Source organism: Habropoda laboriosa, unplaced genomic scaffold, assembly GCF_001263275.1.
Source record: "Habropoda laboriosa isolate 0110345459 unplaced genomic scaffold, ASM126327v1 scaffold92, whole genome shotgun sequence".
NCBI lineage: Eukaryota > Metazoa > Arthropoda > Insecta > Hymenoptera > Apidae > Habropoda > Habropoda laboriosa.
In genome coordinates, this window is record NW_017100268.1 from 2,785,216 (window position 1) to 2,809,636 (window position 24,421).

Genomic DNA, 24,421 nt, shown 5'->3' on the forward strand with positions numbered 1-24,421 from the left:
GGAACATAATCCTCTGGAATTGGAAGAGGACGCGAACGAATGCCTGTGGAATGGTGCCAGTTACCTTGCTGATAGAACAGGAGGCGAATTGGTACGGACTTTGCAACAGAATAAACCAGACTCGTCCTTTTCTTTATCTTTCGAAATTAAATTCAATTTTATCTGACCTCGAATTAAACCTCGGTATATATATGTCTACCGTTTCACTATCCCGCGGATGCCCTTTTTTTCCCCTCTCTGTATTAATTAGAAATACAATTGATATTTCCAATGATAGTTTTCTTTTTGGTTCAAGAATTTCAGTAAATCACCAATAAAACGTAAATAAACATATTTATTCTGTACTCTGCATACATAATAAAGTATTACTTAATATAATACCTATATATAATTTTACGTAATACCTATATAAATGTAACTATTAAAAAAATTAAATCTTTACAATAATACAAGAGAATACGTAGTTTCTTCGAGATACAGAAATGAATATTGTAGTGAATGTTATAGGTAACATTTTTATTCACGAATCTTCCTTTCGTTACGCAAGGTTGCACTTCTCATGGACGCCACAGCGACCGGATCGTGGCCGTACGCCACAAGTCCTGGGGCTTCCTGGAGCAGCGAGGAGGGAGCTTTCGAAAATTCCAGCAAACGATCCTCAGCAGCGTTGTCAGGCTGCAGCGACGATCCAGACTCTCCGTCTATCGGCACCGACTTCACCAGAGACTTCTACAGACTGGTGAAGTTCGAGAGTACAAAGAGCTTGGCCAGCACATCGTCGAGAAGCGGAAGACCTCCTCCGGACAGAGAACAAGCTCTGCAGAGCGTATTATCTTTCATTGCTGAACAGCAAATGTATCTGGCTGAATTGCCGACTAATCTGCTAGAACACAACGGCGCGACTCTTACAACGGAAGGTTCGTTTCCTTCCTTTTTAATGGTCGATCATTCTGAAACTCTTCATCCGTTCTCGCTTACGGCAAAATATATTAGGTATGTTGGAAAGTTCCGTGGTTTTTTTTTTTCGGGAAGACCGACGAAGAAAATAACAGTTTGAAAATTATTTCGACGAAAAAACGAAAGATTTTTATGCAAAAGGGATAATTGATAAATTGCTAGAAAAATATGTAGCACAAATTAAAGAAGAAAATTTAAACACATTGTAACATATGTAAATAAAGAGCAGAAAAAATGACAAAACTTTCCGACAGATCTAGTACTCGCGACAAAGAGTAATACAAAGTTCTTTGTACGTTAAAGTTAAGCTTGTTGGTAAACAGTTCTAGAGGAAACCGAGAGCAGCAGGGATGAGTGTGGAATCGAGGCAATGTGCACCGAAGTAGAAACATCCGTCGATCAAGATAACAGCAACATAGAGAACATTACTGAAACGAGCAGTAACGACGATTTGCTGGATCAGATACCAGTGCCGTCTCTGGTACCAGAGGGAAGAATAATTAGCGCAGTGGCTTGCAACGGTGGTGTCTCTTATACCACTGTTACACCGTCGGAATTAGGCGCTGTTCCCGAGGAAGACGAAGAAGCTGCTACTTCCTCCACGCCTAGCACGGTTGTGAGTTTGTTTCTGTATAAAAAGTGGCAATGTAGAGGAGAAAATTACAGAATACACATGAAATAAAATTTTCTTCCCTAATATTAAGAGAGAATTTTCTATCGAAATTTTCTCTTTTATTTCTCACCGAATTTTATACGATGAAAAAACGTAATCGCCTTCTTGATTGATCAACACTTCGGTATTTCTATCAACGAAATTTCTCAGTGTATTAGATCTTGCGCTTTTCGAAGAGTATCATCAACGTTACACTTTCTTATCAGGTGAGCCCGGCAAGAGCACCGCTACTAGTCGAGGGCAGGGACCGATCGCTGAGCTTTCACGAACGTGCCACATCGAAGGACGTGATAGACGAACTGAATCGTATGATCAGAAAGGGGGAAGAGAACAGCGTTACCCAGGAAACTCAAGTGCCGCTCGAAAAATTGGATCTCGCTTGCTGCTGTCCGACTGGATGGGTTCACGTTGAACGAGACATTGACTTTACCGACCCAAAAGTAACTATCGATCATGTAACAAAGACTGATCATGATTCAATGTTATAAAAATCGTCGACAGAGTTACAACTAAGCAATTGAACGATGCCCTTTTTTTCTACTGTGTGTTTCTTTTTTTTTTTATAATAAACGTTATTTCAGGCAAGAGCCAATCTTTTAGACGTGATGCTAGAAAGCAGTGAAAGTTCTTCGGCGACATCGAGCAGCGGATCAGCCGGAAGTGACTCGGGGGATGAACCACCAGATTACCGTCACTTGCACAGACTACACCGATACCGACGACAAAAGAAAGGTATTTGTTAACTATCTCTTAGTGGAGCATCTTCTTGTCCAATCTTGCACATCACTCTGAGGTACTTTCTCCTATTTAAAATCTCTATCTTTCGCTTTTAACACGAGATACAACTGGACAAATATAAAATTAAACATTGAAAAGCTTGCGACAAGCAAATACATATCAATAATCATCTGTACCTCTATCAAACACTTTCTTCAACTATGATGTCTCTTCTACCTCTCTTTAAAAAAAAAAAAAACAGAAAAAAAAAGACAAACACGTTTCTTCCTCCGAGTATGCATTGTGAAAGAATCGCTTCCGCTTATAACACTCGATATAACATTACTAACAACAATACCAAATCACGCTACTATACTCGACACACCGTTCAATTCCATATAACCGATAATATACGTTCATTTAAAAAGAAGAAAGAAAAACACGTGTAAAAATGTATCGTGAAGCAAATATGAAAAGTAGTAAAATGTATACAATTCTGTAGAATCGTGTTAAAGGGTATATTAGCGTGGGTTCTCTGACACTCTAACACGCCTAAACGCCGCCACGCTGTTAAGCGGCTTTGGTCGATTAACACCTGTCACTGTACAGTCACAAAAGATAAAAACAAACGGAACAAGAACACGAACGCTGGTAGCCCTCGCTGTACATAGCCTTTTCCACGTTTTCTGTTCAGATGGTAGCTCCTACGCGGTGTGCTTTGATTGTCACAAGAAAAGCTACGTAGTTCGGCTTAGTGACGATCAGTTTCTGTAACCGACATGCCAATTGGGAGGAATCGTTTCACCGGGACCTATTTTGGCCTGATCCAACGTGAACTGTACGGCTACAACGGATTTTTCTATTGGCTTACTAACAGATCATTAACCAGAAGAAGTTAGAACGAATTCGTTTTACGAGTCACCTTTACGCAATTCCACCTTTTTTACAATTTTAAACGAATAAAAATCCGATATATATATATATACATTTGATAAAATTCTGATTTAACAGTTGACATATTACGAACGATAAGTTTTCAGATTTTTCACGTTTCATGTATTTTATATTTTATTATGTTAGAAAATTTGATAATACAAAGTTTCTATGGTTAATCGTACAAATTTTTGTCCGTAATGTGTTGATTGATAATTATTTTATTTTTCTTTTTTTTTTTACATCTACAGTATAACGTTTATTGCGACATTGTGAGTATATATATGTGTGAAATTTGTGCGCGAACACATAGTAAATTTTTTACCAAAAATATTTAGCAATCGTTTTCGTATTTGAAAATTATTGTGTAAATATGTTTCCATTGTCCGCTAAATATTGTCGTCGTATCCGATTAGCAATGCGCCTGGAATTGCGTCAAGGGTTACATAGAGCAGTTACTTTCTCTCTCATTCTGGAAAAAAATTGGGTTTGATTGACTTCTGTTATTGGCAGGTGTTCGACTTTTCCGTTATTCTTTACTGTTCTCCCAATCACTTTCCTATTATTCGTCACTTGACTTATAAAAAAAAAAAAAAAAAAAAGGAAGAAATAGTTCGAAATAACATAAATCTTACATAACTGGAACATTAACTTTTCATATGTAACATACAATAATTTCCATAGATATCTCATCTTCATTCGTTACGACCATATCACATTACCAGTGACAGACGAACAGCGTACACAAGTCAATTTCTATATACATATAAGTTAACGGGGGAAAAAAAACTCGAACTTCTCTTCGAATACAAATAGTATATTACGTAACAAGATTTACAAAAATTTTCCGGAAGGGAATAAATTCCACGAAATAAACATCTCTGCAGAAAATGTCAGTACGCCATTTGACTGTCACGATACTGTAAACGGAAAGTTGCACGCTTGCCAATACAAAAACTCTCCGGTACGAAAGCATCGATTTACGAGAGAGGTTAACTGACGCTCACATGTTCTTCAACTATGATGTCTCTTCTACCTCTCTTTAAAAAAAAAAAAAACAGAAAAAAAAAGACAAACACGTTTCTTCCTCCGAGTATGCATTGTGAAAGAATCGCTTCCGCTTATAACACTCGATATAACATTACTAACAACAATACCAAATCACGCTACTATACTCGACACACCGTTCAATTCCATATAACCGATAATATACGTTCATTTAAAAAGAAGAAAGAAAAACACGTGTAAAAATGTATCGTGAAGCAAATATGAAAAGTAGTAAAATGTATACAATTCTGTAGAATCGTGTTAAAGGGTATATTAGCGTGGGTTCTCTGACACTCTAACACGCCTAAACGCCGCCACGCTGTTAAGCGGCTTTGGTCGATTAACACCTGTCACTGTACAGTCACAAAAGATAAAAACAAACGGAACAAGAACACGAACGCTGGTAGCCCTCGCTGTACATAGCCTTTTCCACGTTTTCTGTTCAGATGGTAGCTCCTACGCGGTGTGCTTTGATTGTCACAAGAAAAGCTACGTAGTTCGGCTTAGTGACGATCAGTTTCTGTAACCGACATGCCAATTGGGAGGAATCGTTTCACCGGGACCTATTTTGGCCTGATCCAACGTGAACTGTACGGCTACAACGGATTTTTCTATTGGCTTACTAACAGATCATTAACCAGAAGAAGTTAGAACGAATTCGTTTTACGAGTCACCTTTACGCAATTCCACCTTTTTTACAATTTTAAACGAATAAAAATCCGATATATATATATATACATTTGATAAAATTCTGATTTAACAGTTGACATATTACGAACGATAAGTTTTCAGATTTTTCACGTTTCATGTATTTTATATTTTATTATGTTAGAAAATTTGATAATACAAAGTTTCTATGGTTAATCGTACAAATTTTTGTCCGTAATGTGTTGATTGATAATTATTTTATTTTTCTTTTTTTTTTTACATCTACAGTATAACGTTTATTGCGACATTGTGAGTATATATATGTGTGAAATTTGTGCGCGAACACATAGTAAATTTTTTACCAAAAATATTTAGCAATCGTTTTCGTATTTGAAAATTATTGTGTAAATATGTTTCCATTGTCCGCTAAATATTGTCGTCGTATCCGATTAGCAATGCGCCTGGAATTGCGTCAAGGGTTACATAGAGCAGTTACTTTCTCTCTCATTCTGGAAAAAAATTGGGTTTGATTGACTTCTGTTATTGGCAGGTGTTCGACTTTTCCGTTATTCTTTACTGTTCTCCCAATCACTTTCCTATTATTCGTCACTTGACTTATAAAAAAAAAAAAAAAAAAAAGGAAGAAATAGTTCGAAATAACATAAATCTTACATAACTGGAACATTAACTTTTCATATGTAACATACAATAATTTCCATAGATATCTCATCTTCATTCGTTACGACCATATCACATTACCAGTGACAGACGAACAGCGTACACAAGTCAATTTCTATATACATATAAGTTAACGGGGGAAAAAAAACTCGAACTTCTCTTCGAATACAAATAGTATATTACGTAACAAGATTTACAAAAATTTTCCGGAAGGGAATAAATTCCACGAAATAAACATCTCTGCAGAAAATGTCAGTACGCCATTTGACTGTCACGATACTGTAAACGGAAAGTTGCACGCTTGCCAATACAAAAACTCTCCGGTACGAAAGCATCGATTTACGAGAGAGGTTAACTGACGCTCACATGTGGCAATTGTAAGGCTGAGAAAAGAATGAAAAAGATATGGATAAGAGAAAAAAAAAATAATACGTACTATAAAGGAGAGTGAGGGAGAGAAAGAGAGAGGGGAACGTGATACGTGTAAGAGTGCTAAGCCGAGCTACTCTGTGTCTGCTAGAGCCGGTATAGGAAGAGAGAGAAAAGAGATCAAGTGAGGTCTGAGGCATGTTGACCCGCTGCGCTTGGTTTCTCAGCATCGGCGGCCCAGGCACACCGTGTCCTGCGACTGCCGTCAACCTGGGGCTCATCGAGGCCGTCGATCATCGGACGTGGTGATGATTTCTTCGTCCGATACGGGGAAAAGGAGCGCGAAGCCGTGGCCTCCTTCGACTTCCTTGACGAGATCGTGGCGCCCTCTTCAACAGGCTCACACGCCAGTCTGATCGATTTGGACGATACGCCGTCTGCTGAAGTCATGAAGATTTCTCCGCTCTAGGATGTACTTCTTCGATCCACGTTGACTGAGAACTTTCGTGAGAATAGGCAAACTGTTCCATTCTAATTGTATGGCCAACACGCATGCTCGGTTTTGCACCGTGGGAATTTTACGTGGCCCGGCGTTTAGTTTTCGATATTCGTATCGAAGGTTATGATGTACGCGAAGACGAATTGTATTATAACATCTTTACTATGTGGAAAGGTAGATTGATTTTTTTCTTATTATTCTTATTACATCGTGCGTATACTTGTTCTTTATATGTACGACGAGTAATTTGCATATAATTTCGATAAGAATGTACAAGTTGCTTTTCTTGTACGAGCATATTCTACGGGTGTTTCGCTAAGGGTCAGTATATAGTTTTATTATTGTAACGATATGTATTTATTTTTGTTAAATCATCCTGAAAAAAGCTTTAACGCAAACTTTCAATCGTGCCCTCTTGTTTTCTATAGCTTGAAATATAGAGAAACATTCGAAAACGTTTTTAAAGAATTGCTCGATTTCTTTGTTGATTGACTTAAATCGAAAATAAATTTTCCTGCACAAAATAGATGGTTAAACAGATCGATAAAAGAAGTGAATAAATGTATGTATTATTATATCGTTTGCCTATTTATGAAAGAGGTTCTCAAGGTGTACATCTTTTTTTCTTTTTTTTCTTGATTTCCAGCTATTTGCTATTTGTGATTATATTTTCAAATATCTATATTTGGAGATAGAATACTAATTTTCATATAAACAGGAATAGTTTCTTCATTATTCAATTGCATCTTCAATGCCATGTGTCAAGGTTTCTATAACCTCTCAAATGACAAACATAGAAGACAATTACAAAATGAAGTGTGTTATTGACTTTGAATGAACAAAATTTAGCAAAATAATTGTAGTAGTTATTTATTTCACAAGACACTAATGCCTTGCTCCTTTTTATTTAAATATAATTGTTTCTTGATGATTGAAATATGTGTACATCAAAATCTGAGGAAAATTTATTGTACTTGAAGTAGACTCTTGCTCACAGGACGGAAGTAGAGTTCTTAATTACTATATGCGTATAAACATTAAACTATGAATAACTTTATGTAAGAGGTGATCTAAACATTATTAATGTGTAATATGTACAGTGCATATGAATTACAATGATGAAACAAATGTCATAGACTGGAACTATGATTGTACTTCACTGTACACTTGAATATTTCAAATAGTACTTCCATTCCTGATCTGGTTTAATAAGATGATCCAGAATATGTTGGGTGATCCACATATGAGATTTACTTCTATCACGCACATGAAATTTAATTACACTTTCGACATACGTTTTACGAAAAATTTAGAGATTCGAGATATCGATTACAAACCACGAACAAAGTGTAACGTTAAAATATTTAGATAGATTAAATGTTTCTACATTTTTCAACAGAAACGTATAATTTAAACATAACGCGATGTCGCGTATCATCTTCCGAAATTGAGCTTAGAAAAACCTAGGTTAAGAGTACTCGACGATTTTTTATGACTACAGATTTGTACTCTTCTCGTCGACGATCGTCGATAAACGTTGAGGACACACCGTAATATCCTGTTATTTGTGTAAAACACGTGTTACATACACGCTACAAGCGCGTATAACCTTTCGTTCCGTCTTCAACGAAAAAGTATCGAGCGTATTACTTATGAACTGTAAGATAAAGATAGAGGAAGTTGAAATTCAAGGGGATATATTTAAATATGCGCTCGACGCATAAATCGTAGACGATAGAAATAACAGAAAGAGATGAAAACTTGCAACAGAGAAAAATAGTAACGCTATGATCAAAATGCCGTACCAAGTAGATGTTTCGTCGTAATTCTGTACAAGATTCACAACTAATTCAAGAACACGTAACGTTCTAGATGAACGGTTAATTTGCGTTTGGTCAAATTACTAGGAGTAATATCATAGTTCGTATAATATTTAAGGTATTAAGTCGATAAAAATCGAAATATTAAACACGATCGATATTTTCAATATTTGAAATGGAGACTGTACGAATATAAAGTTGTCTTTTCCATTCATCCATTTTTACATACACAACTTCTCTCATACGTACGTACATAATATAAATGAAACAAAAATAGTCTGTTCATCCTTTATATATTAAAATGAATAAACAGAAGTAAACTATACATATATTAAAATCCAGTACTATGTTATTATTGTTTGTATCTAATTATTATAGAACGTTATCGTATCGCTAATTTTAATGTTTAATAACTACAACGAAGAAGTTCCGACGAAAACAACTTTTGTCCTGCAGTCTCGAATTAATCATTTAATGATAGTTCTAAGGTACGTGTAAGTTGCATTATATCGAAAATGCGATAACTAAAGCACTGATTCTTTATCTCAATCGAAAGAAAAAATCCATTGATAAATATAAACACATGATTGGGATACTGTAAATAGTATGTATTATAGCACAACAGATGTAAGTTATCCTCTCTTGAACTTAATAAATAACGACAATATAACGAATGTAAAGGCGCATACTCGATGTTCAATCTAGAAAACCGTTCCTATAAAAACATTATTGATAATATATATGTACATATATATTATCAGTCCATTTGATCGTATTGTTCATTAAGATAGACAAGTATTTCAATAAATAATTAAAATAATTTAATTATATCAATGTTTTATTTGCATGTAAATAGCTGTAATAAATATACACAGAATTACTGGAATAGTGAGGTAAAATCTGGAAATATAACGAGTTTTATAAAAAGCAAAACACTAAATATCATTAAACTTTTTTTTTAGTAAATGGAAAAACAGTAAATTAATAATCTTGAAAAGTTGGGTAAAATAGATTTTATTACAAGAAAAAATATATAATTCGACAGTACTTTCTGAAGAATATAGTGAACGTGTGCTGTACAAATAACAATATGAATTATATTTTATAAAAGCATCTGTAAATAATGTGTAATACTTTTCAAAATATTATAAACATACCTTTCTATATAATGCTCGCAGCACTACGTAGTATGTTGTAATGCACTGTGATGTAATTTTTCGATATCGAGGTATATAACCTTCAATTTTATGAATTACAAATTACATTTAAAAATCATTTATTACACCGGGTCATTAGTTCTTTAGTTCAGTAGTTCTTTCTTAATAATTTGCATCGAATTGGTAAATTATACATGAACATAAACAAAAATTATATAACAATAGTAGGCACGAGAAACATACCGAACCTTTAGAAACGTTTTGCACCGATTATTATTATACTTATTATCGGTGATTACTACTATTGTTTTGTTTATCGTAAATAATAAACAGTACATCCAATTTCATAGAAACATATCAAAATAAAAAATATATTAAATAATACGTTTACATATTCGATATTACACGTGAAGATTTAAATGAAAATAATGTTCCAAGTTAAACTGAAAGGGCACTTCATTCTTCTTTCGTTTGGTCCTCTACCATTTATAGAACTGTTTAAATTTGATTCAGTACAATAACTGCAACTTTTAACGCGTCTTATAATCAAATTATTAATGGTAGTGTCATTAATTATATTACTTTTTACTTTTAACGTATATTTTTCGTTCGACGTTTATTAAATTTTCACACTCTGTAACCTCTGCGTTGAGCGTTCCTTATAGAATTCGCCAAGCAAAGTGCAAAAATTATGCCAATCAACTGAAACATAAAATACGCATCGTACATATAGTTTTCATATGTTAATGTACTTAAAAAAAAAAATTGAAAGGGTTGGGAAAATCGATTCAAATTAGTAAATTAAAAACACTTACCTCAACACCAGCAATACCAATAGCAACGCCACCAAGTATATTTCCTGCGGTCGAAAGTGCAGCTTTCAATGATTTTACGCAGCCGGAATTGTATGAGTTCTCCACAGAACAAGTTTTATCTTGTTGTTCGCCACAACAACTCCAGGGTACAGCGATATTACGGCTAATATAATCTTGTGCACTATCGATACCACAGCATTGCAACTGTCAAAAATGATTTATAAAAGTTAATATGCTGTAATGATTTTTTACAAATTTAGATCGTACAAGCAGTGAAGTTTTTCTTTCGTATAATTATTCTCGGCCAACATTAATTCATTGAATACCAAATCAGCCAAATACTCACGCTGGCTTGAACGACATCAATAATTTCTCGGTTTTCCTGACTCGTCGAATAAGTGTCGAACATTTTCTTGTAAGATTCTACAATAGCGCCGTGGTTCTCGCTGTTTTTAACGACCATGAACGCATACACCGCAACTGCCACTTGTATCAGTAAGATGAACAGAAGGAACGATGCGAACTAAGAACAAACACAATAAATTAATTACTTTGTAATCAGATATTAATATGATTTTAAACCGGTCAATATAATTAATTTATTGAATCATTACTTACAGTAATTGTCATGCAATGACTCTCCCGGATGGCACCGCAGCATCCGAAAAATGATACCACGAATATTATACTACCGACGACAATCAACGTTATCGACGGGAACATAACACCCGTGTCAAGGTGGTCGGTTACACTTGACAGCCGCAGGTGTGCAGCGACACCGACTCCTAGGATAGCTAACCCACATAGCTGCAACAATTTCAAAGTCGAACATATACTCAAAGCTGATTAATACAAACGTATCTTCATATAAAAAAATATATGAAAGATATATTAATGGTTTCAAGAATATTCAAAGAATGTTCATCGAATAATTTTTAGAATGTTAAATCGTTTATATTCTATACAGATTTACAAATGAAGGTTATGACAACAAACTTGCTAGATCGACGACAGCAGGCATTTATTACATCACATTGCACAATATTAACAGGTTGGCATTGAACATTCTGTAGACGGCCCATCGCGATTGCAAATGTCCGTAGGTAAATTTAGGTCATGTTCCAGGTGCGAACCAGGTGGTGGTTCAACGGACTTTTGAACAAAGACCAGTTGGACTTCGTTGCAAAGACGACCTTTTCTATGCGATGCGGGGCTACGTTGTCTAACTTGCGCGGAGAATATATCGAACAACTTTTCTATTTGATTATTTTAGAAAATTTAATACATATTTATGAGAACTCGAATGAATAATCAAGTATGTTATAAAAATTTAATTTTTTTTCTTCAGTTTATTTAACAACTAGTCACGTTATCTACATCGAAAAAATTTCTTGTTAATTCCTAGTGAGTCATCGATAAAACGAGATCAATAGCGATGCTATCTATGTACTTGATACTTGAATGTTTCAACTAACATACAAGAAATCAACCACGTAAAGCATGAAAGCGTTATTATAACACCAACCTGAATGCCATCGTTCCTACAATTATGTCGGCGCATATATATCTTGATTGGTATTTACCCTTAATCAGATAAACGTTTTTATCGAAACATTTTTAGAAAAGTTTTACTGCCGTAGAAGAGAGAGAAATTTCTCTAAAAGTAGATATCCAAATTTAAGTGGAAAACTATTATCTAAAAGCGATTGTTCTAATCATAGAATAACGAAATGTAATTCAATTAGTGATAACGTTAAACCTTTTTAAAAAGATTCTATTAGTAGTTACAACACATATAACAGTAATGAAATCACTGCAGTTGATTGGTAAATACTAAAGAATTATAAACGGTAATAGCGATAAGATTATTAACCGAAAACATTACAAAGCGCACTGATTAAACCTAGAAAATTATCTAAGAGATAAAGAGACGCGAAAAAACACTCGAAGGAAAGATTGTCCCTGAATATTATTCACGACGATTTCATTAGATCCATTAAGAACAATTTCTTAAAGCGTCCAAAAAAATTACAACGAATTTTAATATCTATTCAAATGACATCTAACAATTGTAGATTATATAATTATAAATATTTAAGAGAGTATTTAGACCAGAGAGATTAGACAGCTGCGTGAACGAAGAATACTTGGAGCTGGAGCGATAGAGATGCGAATGGAAAGTGTTTGGACCAAGTTGGACCACCCAAGGATTTAGGCGGACGTAACCGAATGCGTTTCGAGAATGTTCGAGCAGAGAGAAAAAGATAGAAAACTAGAGAAAGAGAGAATGAGCGGGAGGAAGAATAAAAGACGGCTTCTCAAGCAGTGTTTCTCAAGTTGAGAATACCAACGTGTGGTGCACGCTCCACTGGCGGGAAATTTGAATAATTTGGGGCAATTAGGAAATGACGTTGCACTCGTAAATATCTGAAAAAATGTGGTAGCTGGAAATGTTTTAAATAAAACATTTACATCTTCCTGTTTCTTCTGTGGTATAATATCTCTAACAATACTCGAGCGTCTTACGCTGGGAGCAAGAAGGTTAAGTAAAACCAATTGTATACCAATATGTACGCCGTATCCTTGACACTTTATGGGAGTATATTTCCTTCGTGTCTCATATACGTTCGAAACTATTATGATTGATACTGAGAGCTTGTCACGTACAAGTGTTTGCCATTCGGTTTTAGAGCACGACCCTGCATACGTATATTAATAGAAATCAGTCTTTCACTCGTCTGCTATAGTTGCACACGATTTGTAGGGTCTCTAGATCGTGTTATAGCTCGTTTCTTTGTACAAATTTTTTTTCTGCACACATAATAATTCCTCTGGAATCTTTCAGAAGTTTCTTTTTCTTTATTAATAATTTACAAATACAGTTAAAGTGGACTAATGCATAAAAATTCATGGTTGTTGACTAATATTTATGTATGATGCCATTCATCCGGGTAAATCCCAACAGGAAAAGAGCAACGACATGTTATGCAGGATCAAATGAATTATTCAGCGACTTGTACGATTTACACTGTCACTTTTTTACCGTTACTTTCGACGATAAAAGAGTTCGCTTATTTGCAATTTATTTATACTTGTTAGGACCGGTGATTTACAATTCGTGAAATTTAAGACACAGTGAACAGTCAAGATAAATATTCATTGACTGGAGAAGACTCGTTTTTCATATCATTTTGAAGTGAATAAGATGAATTTATATAATACTCAAATTTGTGTACCTCCTTTAATTTTTACATTGTTCAAAAAGTTTCTCTATGTGAGATTTATTCTAACGAACAAGATATAACGTCTGAAGAATTTGAAAAATTATATCAAGTTGTACTAGGAGGCATTCTCCGGTTAGCAACTACTATAACGCAATCGTACGCGGAGGATGTGTATTTGATTCTCTAAACTGGATGACATCATATCTATTCAACGTACAACACCTCGGCGCAGACTTCCTCTGATATTGCAGAAGTCTGCTGATGGAAATAAATTTCTGACTAATTGACTTTGTATAAGTATCCATCCAATCAGGAATTTCCTTTTGTAATGAAAGTACGAGTACTTTAACCTTCTGAACTATTCCAATGAAGATTTTAGGTTAGGTTCGATTCAAAAAATCGATTCGAAAAATGTTTAAACAAAAATCGTGGAAACTGAGGTTAGGTATAATTCTAAGTACTTCAAGGAAATCGCAGATTGATCTCTAATACTTAGAAATGTAGCCAGAAGTTTTAAAATACATAATCACATGTGTTTCCATTGATAAAATGTTTTCCGAGAAATTGATAAGCGTTAATGCGGTAGCACCTACCAATCGAAATCTTTTCGATTCCGAAGACTGTTATTAGTAACATAAATAAAGGCTTAGAGATAAGATAGAAGTATGATGTGAATTATTGAATGATTATTTTCCGATACGAAAAATTATCATTCTAGATACAACGATATATTTATCGATACACTTATATATTGTGAATCGAAAGAAAAAACCTAGCGCTAGTAATGATTCATCTATTAAGAACACAAATCAAGACGGAGGCTAAAATTATGTCCGTAGTTGAAGCTACTATGCCGTAATAATAGTTTCAGCAAGCACTGTTTATTGACGTGTCACTGCTATTAATTAACGTCATGAAATCGTATCATTAGCTAACAGCAACCTCTCTCCCTCTCTTCATCTCAATAACCTATCATTTATCGATGTTTCAAACACTTAACATCGACCAATCGATCATTGTGAAAGTCGTCGATTTTCGTAGCGTGAAAAATCGGAATATTTCTTTAAATACGTACAAACATGAGAATCAAAATGTCTCAAAATCAAAGATATTCGACTTGGACCCCACAGTTGTAATTACAAGTCGCAGGTGCAAAAGAAAATTATTTTCATCTTAAATTATAGAACTTCTAAGTAACCAAAATAATTCGAATCTCTGAAAAATTGCCCTCTCCCATTATTTGCTAAAAGGCAACAAAACCTGTTCACGACTTGAAAAACACCGAAGCCTTGAAAGGTGTTTCTCTGCGGCACAAAAGATCGTCGTCACTTACAAAGCTTCCTTTTTCCCTGTACAAATCTCACAGGCGCGCATGCGCATACACGTTGCTCGAATCTGTGCGCAATAACCGAAATGAGACGAACACGGATGACTCAACTGTTTCCATGAAAACTCGAACGTCACAATGAAACCACACGCAAATATCAATCGAAAATTGCTTCTGAGAAACGCGATAAGTAACTCGGCAAAAAGTAGAAGATAATTAAAAGTAAACGGTTCGCACTGTTATACAATATCAAATCGATATTTTCTTATCTCTGTTCTTACAGAGAAAGAGAGAGAGTAAAATCGTGTATACACTTCCTTCTTGTTACGACGATACGAATCTTTATCGAGTACTCGGAATCGATTTACGCGCGACTTGTATACTCGGAAAAATTATAGAAAATAGCTTTTTATCTTTTGTAATAAGCTTCACCGAATGTGATGTTAGAATAATTTAACGATTCTTTTCATTGCCTTTTTTTTTAATAAGAATTATCGATCTTGTGTTACCACAGTCAGTTAATTGAGAAAATAAATGAAACGTTGTGGATAACTCACGTCTTAATATATCATTTCATGGTGTGTAGAATTATAATCGAGTTTCCCTTCAATATGCTCTGCACGCGGTGATCAACATGTCAGTCAGCCTTCATTACTGTACATTGTGTTAACTCTATGCTTAGAAAGAAAGAACCCATCAAAAGTATTCTGAATGCATTAGTTGGATACCATGAACGATCGACGTACAAAAGATCAGAGAACTGGTGCTATTGCAGTCCAACAATCAGCGTAGTCGATCCTTTTTTTATCGCGTGCAATGGAAATATACATATCAATGATTAAAATATGTATTTTACACGAAGGTATGTAAAATATTTTACGAGGGATACATTCGATCGATTCATTTTCTTTTTCATATAAAATTCAAATTTTAAAATTTAAATATTGATGTTTGAATTTTACCACGAATTTTAATGGGACAGTTTTAGCCATAGCCGATTAAAAAGATCATTTTTGAAGAAATAATTTAAAAAAAAGGATCGAATTTAAAAGTGTCAAAATACGTCATCTGGTGCACTGCGAATGCTACAGGTCCCATTCAGATTTTTAGATACGACCTTGGTCGCTTCGGTATTCTATCTACGCGCCAATTATAGCGTCTCGTGCCAGAATTTCGTCGTATTCTATACGACGGAGAACGCAATCTTACTTCGTTCAACGTTGCATTTGTCGACAACATTGTGTTCCTTTACAGTAGCTGGAGGTAAAGAAAAGAAAACGTACCAACGATTGTATTATTCCGTTTGTGATGTAATTAGTGTTCATGGTACGCTCGCAAACTGTCGGGTTACGTAAAAGAACGCAATTTTTTAACGTTTATCATCACGCAAGGTGGAATCTATCTTTATTTCTGTAAAGATATACAATGCTAGCATTAGAAATATTAATATCTTTACAGATAGGATTAATTTCCAATACTTACGCTAATATTAGCATTACTTCTATTGCATATCAAATAACAAATCATTCCATTAAGATAAAATGGAATAAACACATTGAAAAACTACATCGAAATATTGAAACGGGACACGCGTATTGTATAAATTACGAGATTGCTAGTTATCACGTGTAAACACCGCATGACGTATGACCACAATTCAATTGTGGTAGGAGTTTTAATTTCACACGAGCAAGACTTCAAGATCGCGTGAATTCTTAATGACGTGACTCACAATGCAGGAAACTCGACGCGATACCCTCAGCTAATGCAAAGATAAGATGAAATGTACGCAGAACGTTTTACTTTGCAATGATTCTTCTTTACGTGGATTATCGTTGTTTTAGTTATTAGTCATGGTTTATCAATAAGGCTTTTCTTAAAACATATTGCACATCATTTTCTAAGCAATGAAATTTCATCGTCTTTAAGTGACGCTTTAATTTTTTTTATCTCTATAATATAAGAGTTTTAAATTTCGCGTGATTCACAATAAGATGCGCATTAAGAGGAAAACGAGCTTTGTTACTGAACTTGGGTTACTGAAATTTCATATGTATTCTGGTGTAAAAAGTAAGGGCACGTTCTTCACGGACCATAAAACGTCAAGGATACCACGGCACAACCGAACCTTGAGTAAAACGAGAAATTTAGAACAGAATTATATCCAGTTTCCCTCCGACCCTGAAGAAATGACGCATTTCATTGCAAAGCATACAAACTGCTCTGGACCAATACTCTAGCTACGTCACTGTCACGTCTACACGTTAGAACATGTTTTCTCTTTTCTATTACCCCATCGCAGATTCCTGTTTTTTCTCTCGGTCGGTCTTGGAAACACAATACCAGTCAACGGTTAAATCTATTGTCGATGACCATAAAAAAATCCAACGACAAAGCAACCAGCAGTTCCCTCAAGAGTATTCTTAAATGTTCCTTCTACTGTAATTTGTTTCTTTTGAAATATCGAGTTTAAGAACGAAGAGAATTTTAACAACCCACAGATTTTCCGTTGGTAAAACAGTTTACAGATGCGAGTCTCGGGGTCCAGCAATCGTATTGGTAAATCCTTTTTCTTTTTACCATTTTACTAATAAACGAAGGGTGAATGGATTACTTACAGAAAAGAGAAAATTGAAAACAAAGAGCAACCACTTGATACAGTCCGAGACGCAATTCATCTCGATTGTTTTTCTTCTCTGTATCGATCCAGTTGTGTCAGATAAGTGGAACGCGTTGTAAAGAGAAGAGAATACACGAAAACGTCACAGAACGATCGTGGCGGCACGCACACCAAGTCGTACGAGATGAGTGTAGAAGGGAAACTAAAAACACGATGGTTAACGCGTTGGCTGAAACAGGGGGAACAGTCTCCACCGTCTTCCTCTCTCTCCTGCATCTATTACGCTCATCATCGTTTGGAATTCCCTGGCAACCAATAGCTTACATCTACGTCACTTGCCAGAGTGTACAAACTTATGTATTTCTTAAGGAAAATGTACTAACAAGAAACTGGCCATAAGGTCTTACAACATAAAATCGTGGAACCTCGACAGGGAAAAAACGACAAAGGTTGAGAAGAGTAGGTTTACAATTGTAAAGCCGTTGTACCATCTCTATTGATAGTTTAGCATGGGGAACCGCTTTCTGCACTATTGAAGCACAGAGAAGCGCGTATTATAACAGTTTCCTTTCTTGAAATTTTTCGTTGCCATCTAAGGAAAAGTTTCTTTAAGAAGGTTCAAAACCATAGAGAAAATTAACGAGATTTATGTATAGATATTCTACTCGAGTTATTGAATCTAGGTGAACTCTATGGAATCGAGAACACTACAGCTCTGATACAAAAAGAATCGTTATATCGATTATTTAATAGTCGAAAAGAATATACATTTGCCTACTTTGCTGTGACCATTCACGTAGTAGGAAACTACGCCTACTTGCTTACCTTATCAGGTTTTACGTCAATGTTATATCGCCAACGTTGAAAGTGTGTAACATATTGTAAGTCAATATTAACAGTATTTGTGCATGTAAAAAATTCAACGAAAGGAGTTCATTTATATCGTTAAAATATTTTTAAAATAAATAATTTTACGAAACAGGATCCAGCGATGACATTTCGTTAAAGCATTCAAGTTTTACACTCACAATGGTTTTCATGTGACTTGTTATCATATGACTCATTTACCTGTCACCTAGATAGGCGTATGTTTAAACGAGCATGCAATACTTGTAACCCTTCCTTCGTTATCGACTCTGCACTTCAACTATTGTGGAATAATTGAAATTAACAAGACATTGAATTTTACGTATGATTAGTAGAATGACGTTGATGAAGAAGGCGTCAAATTTATCGTATAATTCCCATAACACATTAATCACGGGTGAAGAACCGTATGAAGCAAGATTATGAAACTGAAAGGAAAGTTACAGTTCTTTCAAAGAATCTTCTTATAATGAATTGTATTTGTAGAAGTATTATAATTAAAATAGTTGGATAAAAATTAACACGGAATAATCATTGGAATCTTATAATTATTAGGATCAACTAAACCAAAAATTTCAGACAATATTAACGAAACATAATAAAAAAAAATAGATAATAATAAAATAATCGTTTAAACGAATTGTCGAGTAGAATCAAAAGAGAAATAAAAATAGCACACGCGTTGATTGCTCGGTGCAAACTAAGCACGACGTAAAAACCGTACGATGGAACGACAGGCAGTGCCAGTTAGTCTGGATAATGATACGGAAACAATAATACTTTGACACGCCCAAGCATTATTCTCAAAGGTGTAGCATTCATTTTAATATTTTAGTATTTTCAGTATGTTATAGTAATTCATTTTATCTTCAATTTATGTTACTTACTGGTTACTTAATGTTAAATAGTAATGCATTCCACTTCTATACTTAAATGAAGTACTGCGTCTTTTTACAATTGATATAAAAAATTTGAGTAACATATATTAACGAATACTTACCGCGAAGATGAAATTGAATATGAAGAGTAGGTATTTTATCATTCCCATCCCGCAACTCATTTTGGTGGCTTTTTTCTGTTCAGTAACTTTTATTTCAAAGTGGTAAAGTCCGTTAAAATATCAGAAGTCGTTCAGAGGACGCGCAAAGATACGCTCAACAGGTTAGGTTAGACGTGGCACAACCAACAACTGCAACACCGACGTCTCGTGTTCAACTGATACGACAGCCGAAAGAAGTTCCAGCCGAAGCGCAATAGCGCCGCACCCGTCTTTATCTGGAAAGATTAAGTAAGCTTCACTCTGTAAATTTCACGCTCATATCGGTAGTACGTGTATTGTTGGAAAATTATTTATACGAAATATCGGATTCGTGGAATAAGTAATTGTTCGATATTACATTGTTTTACGATACGTAGTTATTTTATTCGCGAATGCTTCAATTGATCAACATTGTTTAAGAAACTTCCGATTGTAACGGTTTTCATAATACGATCGTTGAATTTATCGTTTAATTTTGCGTGTATTATATATATAAATATTGGATTCAATTACACTTTCAATCATATTACAAATATATATTTCGGTCAGGAGAAAATTTTACAAATTTGTAGACATTAGAAAAAGTACATTGTCTTATATTAACGAACACACTGCAATTATGTATAAAAGATGCATATTTTCATTTGTAAAGTGTCTTTGGACTAGGAAAATCTTTATTTGGTACATTTTCTAATATGACACAATATCTTTGGCATGACATTATTTTATGTATTATTCACAATAATTCGTTGATATTTAATAGTAATATAGGAAGTGTATGCATTTGGTATGTTCAGTGTAATAATATTTCAAAGTCAAAGAACAGCACCAAAACGAGGTACCAAAGTAAAGTACTTTTACAAAATGTCAGTAGTCATAATAAAGGTGTACAATGCGACACTGGTATGAACAATAAGTATCAAAATGTAATTATTCCTTGTGAACGTAATAACAATTCAATTGTCAAACATTTGTCGTTGCTTTGGAATACTTTGTCTGTTGACTAAGAAGAGTATCGTTTGCTCCTAGATCTTTCGATGCTCGCGCGAGTGATTGCGCAGTGATTATCATTTCCTTTCTTCTTTCCATCCTTTCTCGGCAAGCTCTTACATAACAAGACATACACGTTATGTAGCAAACCTAAAAATAGCCCTGTAATTAGTTTCGATTGCATTTACAATAACTGATCGATTAATAAATTTCATTACCTGTAATATTACTGTGCACAATGCAAGCAGAAAAACATAAAGAAGAATCGATCTAGTTCGATTTATTACTACATGCTGGCAACCGTGTGCGTACATTGTAGTACACACGCCCTTATTATCGCTAGAATTTGTAAATAACGTCGTATTGCAACAAGACCAGGGCACTGCATCTTGGCTGCGATAATCAGCAGGTCCGTTTATCCCACAACAGTGTAACTAAGGAAGAAACGACTATACAGCTTGAAAACATTTGACCATCAACCTAACGTACTGTTCAACTGAATATATATACCTTCGAATGCATACGATCCCAAAGAGGCTTATCGTTCGATACAGCAGATTCGAAGACCCGTTCGAGATGCGTAATCGGTAATAGATCCACTTGTTCATGTCTAACAAGAGCCCAAATTCCAGCACCCGTGTTGAGAATTGTAACAATTATTAGTACTACGGAAAACTAAATAAAAAAATACGTGTTGTTTTATCGGGAATGGATAAAGAAGAAAATCGCAAATTGGTACAACGATCACAAGATACGTACAAATTTTAGAAAAGATTATTTTATTATTAATATGAAAAATCGATCAAAAACATTAATTGATAAATGGGAAAAATAATAATTTAAGATTTCTTACAATTGTAACTTGGCCCCTATATGTAAAATCTAGAAATTGCCAAGCGCACCAAGCTATCACAGACGTTATCAGACCCATCGCCAACAGTATTATCGCTGAACCACATACATTGTTAGGGGTGAGGGGTGAATATTCATACAATTGATATATAAAATAGCCGGCGCAAATGCTCTCTATGACACCGCAGACCTAAGAAAAATAAAAAGAATATTCTATATCATTTATGGATACCATGTGATCCACCCACGGTGATACTATGCGCTAACATTTGTGATAAGCGATGATTAGTTGTATCTAATCGTAGTACAAAGTAAAGTTAAAGATTTTAAAAGAGATAGGAAGGCCAAAGATTTCTACTTTTTGTTGCGTTATTAACGTTCTGTTCTAATAACAAATTTTCATTTAGTATTAATGTTAACAATTGAATAATATTATTTATCTTATCGATGGCAGCAGATATTTCTAATAACACTTCGTTTTCCACGAATATCTCGTTCTTGACACACTTTAACGCTACCGGTCACATTTCAATTTCAATTCTTGACAATTATTGGTTACACTTTATTTATATTCTATTTATAAGTTGGAAATCGTATTAAAAATAAATTTAAAAAAAAAAGTGGTGTTTATCATTGTATACGTATATTATAAATTATTCTTTCTTAACTAAAACAAAGCGTTAACCTCTTTTTTGAATAATGTGTAAGTTATGTAAATTTTGCATTGCACGAATTTGCACTCGTGTATCTATGTATGTTATCGATAACACAAATATTTTCCAGTGTATACGTAATGCTGATATGAAAGACGAATAATAAAAAGCTTATCTGTGAAATATTAAAGAAATTCATCTAATTCTGTATCAAAAATTGCGTAAACCCTAATGCTTCTAATAAAAATGTACGTAATACTAATAAATAAAGAATATGACAAATAAATGTAAATATATTAATGTTACAAATTGCTGCAGTGTGATTGAAAATAATAATTTAACAGAAAGGGTTAATTCAAAAATCGGAATATTAAGATAATCAAAAGAATAACACACTAACAACATTTTAAGTTGGCGGGTGTCCAATTCCGCGACAAATCGGAAACTGGTCGCTGACTGCTGAATTCTTAATAATAGAACATCGAAAAATCGAACAGAAAAAGATCTTAAGATTTCGTTCAAATTAGATGACTTAAATAAAACAAATACTTTTGACTGCAATCTTAAATCATACATTATCACGCGTAAACAATAGTATTGTTTGTAGTTGAAGCAACAAATATCCACTTACACCAATGACAACAGCACCGCCGATGAGAAAATACCGTAAACAGGTAAGCTCCTGTGCCATCACAAATTTATGAATAAAGAAGAAATCACTTTAACAACATGAACAGAGGTGCAGGTAACGTAAACTAAAGAAAAGCCGAAGATGACAGGATCGAGCAACCGTCGCCACGGTGACCAGGCGCAAACCTCAGACCTGAATCGTCATTCTTTATAACACTGAACGACAAACGCAGCCGGTCGCATGCAATTCCCCTTATCGATGAACTTTTTGCATCGCTGCTTCAAATCTACGACGTATGTTTTACACTTCACATTCTTCTTTCTTTTCCTTTTTTTCATTTCTTCCGATGCTTTTGTTTTCCATTGATTAAAGTCGATGATCGTGCTGTAACATTGAGAATCACTGTATATAGGTAAAAGTTTGGACGCACAAACCACAGACGAGGTACAAGGTAGACTTTGTACCTAATGTATTTTTGTGTCCAATGTTCTGAAATACCGATCGTGTAAAAGATCAGAGGTTTTGTAATGCCCTCTACAATATAAAGCGGTGAGTTTAAGAATTATATATGTATAATCCAACCATTACAAATGGTAAAGTCGGCAGATGTAAAAGATCCTCTTTTGCTAAATCCGTATTTAAGATATTTACATAAGTACGTTTATTGGATTGTGTGTGTAGAACTTTAACGATGCTCGAAAGTAGTAGAATACACACATGGGATGAATCGTCCACTAATGAAAAATTATGTTCTCATATTTTTAGGAAAATATACTGAGAATCCTTTGAATTTTTCGCTTTCAATGTTATTTATTATAAATTACAGCATAATTGCATGTACTAAGCAGATCAAAATTAATATTTATAATAAACTTTTAATTGCTTTAACATTACCAGTATGTCTTTAGTACAATAAAGCTTCTGGTTTATTTTCAAGTATTTTAATTATAGAATAACTAGTATTTCTTGTCAAATAACAATTTAGATGGTTGTTTATAATTATTAGAAGTATCAAATAAATTTGTTACATGATTTAACTTAACGAAATACCTCAATTTGCTAATTTCGCATTGAATTCACAATTGCATGCGGTAGATTGGTTAAAAAATTGTTTATAACTTTTATTGGAAAGTGAAAAATTGATGTTTTTTTTGTATCATTACAGATGGAACTTTGAGGCCACCACAGAAATCAAGGAAAGGACTTCAATGTCTGGAAACATCAAGAAATGCAATTATTTAAGAACAAATCAATTATTTATTGTAAGATAAGTGTACAAAATGTATTTTACAAAAGATTACAATATACCAGAGTTGCATTACAGCATTTTACAGTCTATTTACTTCTCTCTTTCGCACCAAATTCATATCCTTTGCAAAAAAACCCATTGTTTATGAAAAAACCAATTATTTATTGTAAAATTATTGTATAAAATGTATATTACAAAAGGTTACAATATACCAATATTGTTTTACAGCATTTTACAGTCTATTTATTGCTCCCTTACACTCCAAATCCATTTGTTTTTGCAATAAACCCATTGTTTAAACAATATTCCATTGAAAAATTGAATAAACTAATGCCAGAAACCCCCAGGAATGCGTTTTCATCGAAAAAATCGAAAAAAACCGGAAATTCGAGCGAAAACTACGAAAATTAAGGAAATATTTCGAAAATCGCGCGAATATACTCGTTCGGTGCTAGCGTCCTCGAGAATTCCTGGAATTTTCGTCATTTCTCGGAAATGACCAAATTTCCGAGAATCGAGTCACTTCCAGGAAGCGACCTCCTGTCATATCATGTTCGCCTATTAGAAAGTCGATTTTCGGCCGAATTGTCTTCCAAAATTTCAGTTCTCGAGAATTCCTGGAATTTTCGTCATTTCTCGGAAATGACGAAATTTCC

General features: G+C 34.3%; 3 protein-coding genes across 4 annotated transcripts in view; 1 reads left to right on the forward strand and 2 right to left on the reverse strand.

Annotated features, from left to right (window-relative positions):
* LOC108573407 overlaps positions 1–6,681 on the forward strand; it is a 134,263-nt gene extending 127,582 nt beyond the window's left edge. The window contains exons 9-14 of the mRNA XM_017935848.1: positions 2–91; positions 548–917; positions 1,281–1,573; positions 1,837–2,070; positions 2,212–2,362; positions 6,250–6,681. Coding sequence (XP_017791337.1) covers positions 2–91; positions 548–917; positions 1,281–1,573; positions 1,837–2,070; positions 2,212–2,362; positions 6,250–6,491 — 1,380 coding nt within the window. The 3' untranslated portion in view covers positions 6,492–6,681. The remainder of the gene's footprint in view (position 1; positions 92–547; positions 918–1,280; positions 1,574–1,836; positions 2,071–2,211; positions 2,363–6,249) is intronic.
* A 2,704-nt stretch (positions 6,682–9,385) lies between these two features.
* On the reverse strand, positions 9,386–19,589 carry LOC108573433 (CD63 antigen-like). 2 transcript variants are annotated; one of them, XM_017935880.1, is made up of 5 exons: positions 19,352–19,589; positions 10,932–11,120; positions 10,660–10,836; positions 10,314–10,517; positions 9,386–10,200 (listed from the first exon to the last, which is right to left on the reverse strand). In XM_017935880.1, the coding sequence occupies exons 1-5, from the start codon at positions 19,409–19,411 to the stop codon at positions 10,126–10,128; spliced, it is 705 nt and encodes a 234-aa protein (XP_017791369.1). In that variant the 5' UTR covers positions 19,412–19,589; the 3' UTR covers positions 9,386–10,125. The 2 variants fall into 2 exon arrangements, with proteins under 2 accessions (XP_017791369.1, XP_017791370.1); XM_017935881.1 differs by lacking the exon at positions 19,352–19,589 and adding an exon at positions 17,483–17,654.
* A 764-nt stretch (positions 19,590–20,353) lies between these two features.
* LOC108573408 (leukocyte surface antigen CD53-like) lies at positions 20,354–22,798 on the reverse strand. Its single transcript, XM_017935849.1, has 5 exons — positions 22,517–22,798; positions 21,234–21,422; positions 20,891–21,055; positions 20,599–20,814; positions 20,354–20,530 (listed from the first exon to the last, which is right to left on the reverse strand). Exons 1-5 carry the CDS (start codon positions 22,574–22,576, stop codon positions 20,354–20,356), a joined length of 807 nt encoding a protein of 268 aa, XP_017791338.1. The 5' UTR covers positions 22,577–22,798.
* Positions 22,799–24,421: the final 1,623 nt, after the last annotated feature.

What these genes read in the sequence shown, in the direction of transcription:
- LOC108573408 (XM_017935849.1), bottom strand. Translation starts at nt 22,576, where the DNA reads ATGGCACAGGAGCTTACCTGTTTACGGTATTTTCTCATCGGCGGTGCT. An exon ending in GGGATCGTATGCATTCGAAG is followed by an intron (nt 20,815 to 20,890) that starts GTATATATATTC and finishes TTTCTTCCTTAG; the next exon opens with TTACACTGTTGTGGGATAAA. An exon ending in TGTGCACAGTAATATTACAG is followed by an intron (nt 20,531 to 20,598) that starts GTAATGAAATTT and finishes GGCTATTTTTAG; the next exon opens with GTTTGCTACATAACGTGTAT.
- LOC108573433 (XM_017935880.1), bottom strand. Translation starts at nt 19,411, where the DNA reads ATGAGTTGCGGGATGGGAATGATAAAATACCTACTCTTCATATTCAAT. An exon ending in TTGATGTCGTTCAAGCCAGC is followed by an intron (nt 10,518 to 10,659) that starts GTGAGTATTTGG and finishes CATTTTTGACAG; the next exon opens with TTGCAATGCTGTGGTATCGA. An exon ending in TTGGTATTGCTGGTGTTGAG is followed by an intron (nt 10,201 to 10,313) that starts GTAAGTGTTTTT and finishes TTTATGTTTCAG; the next exon opens with TTGATTGGCATAATTTTTGC.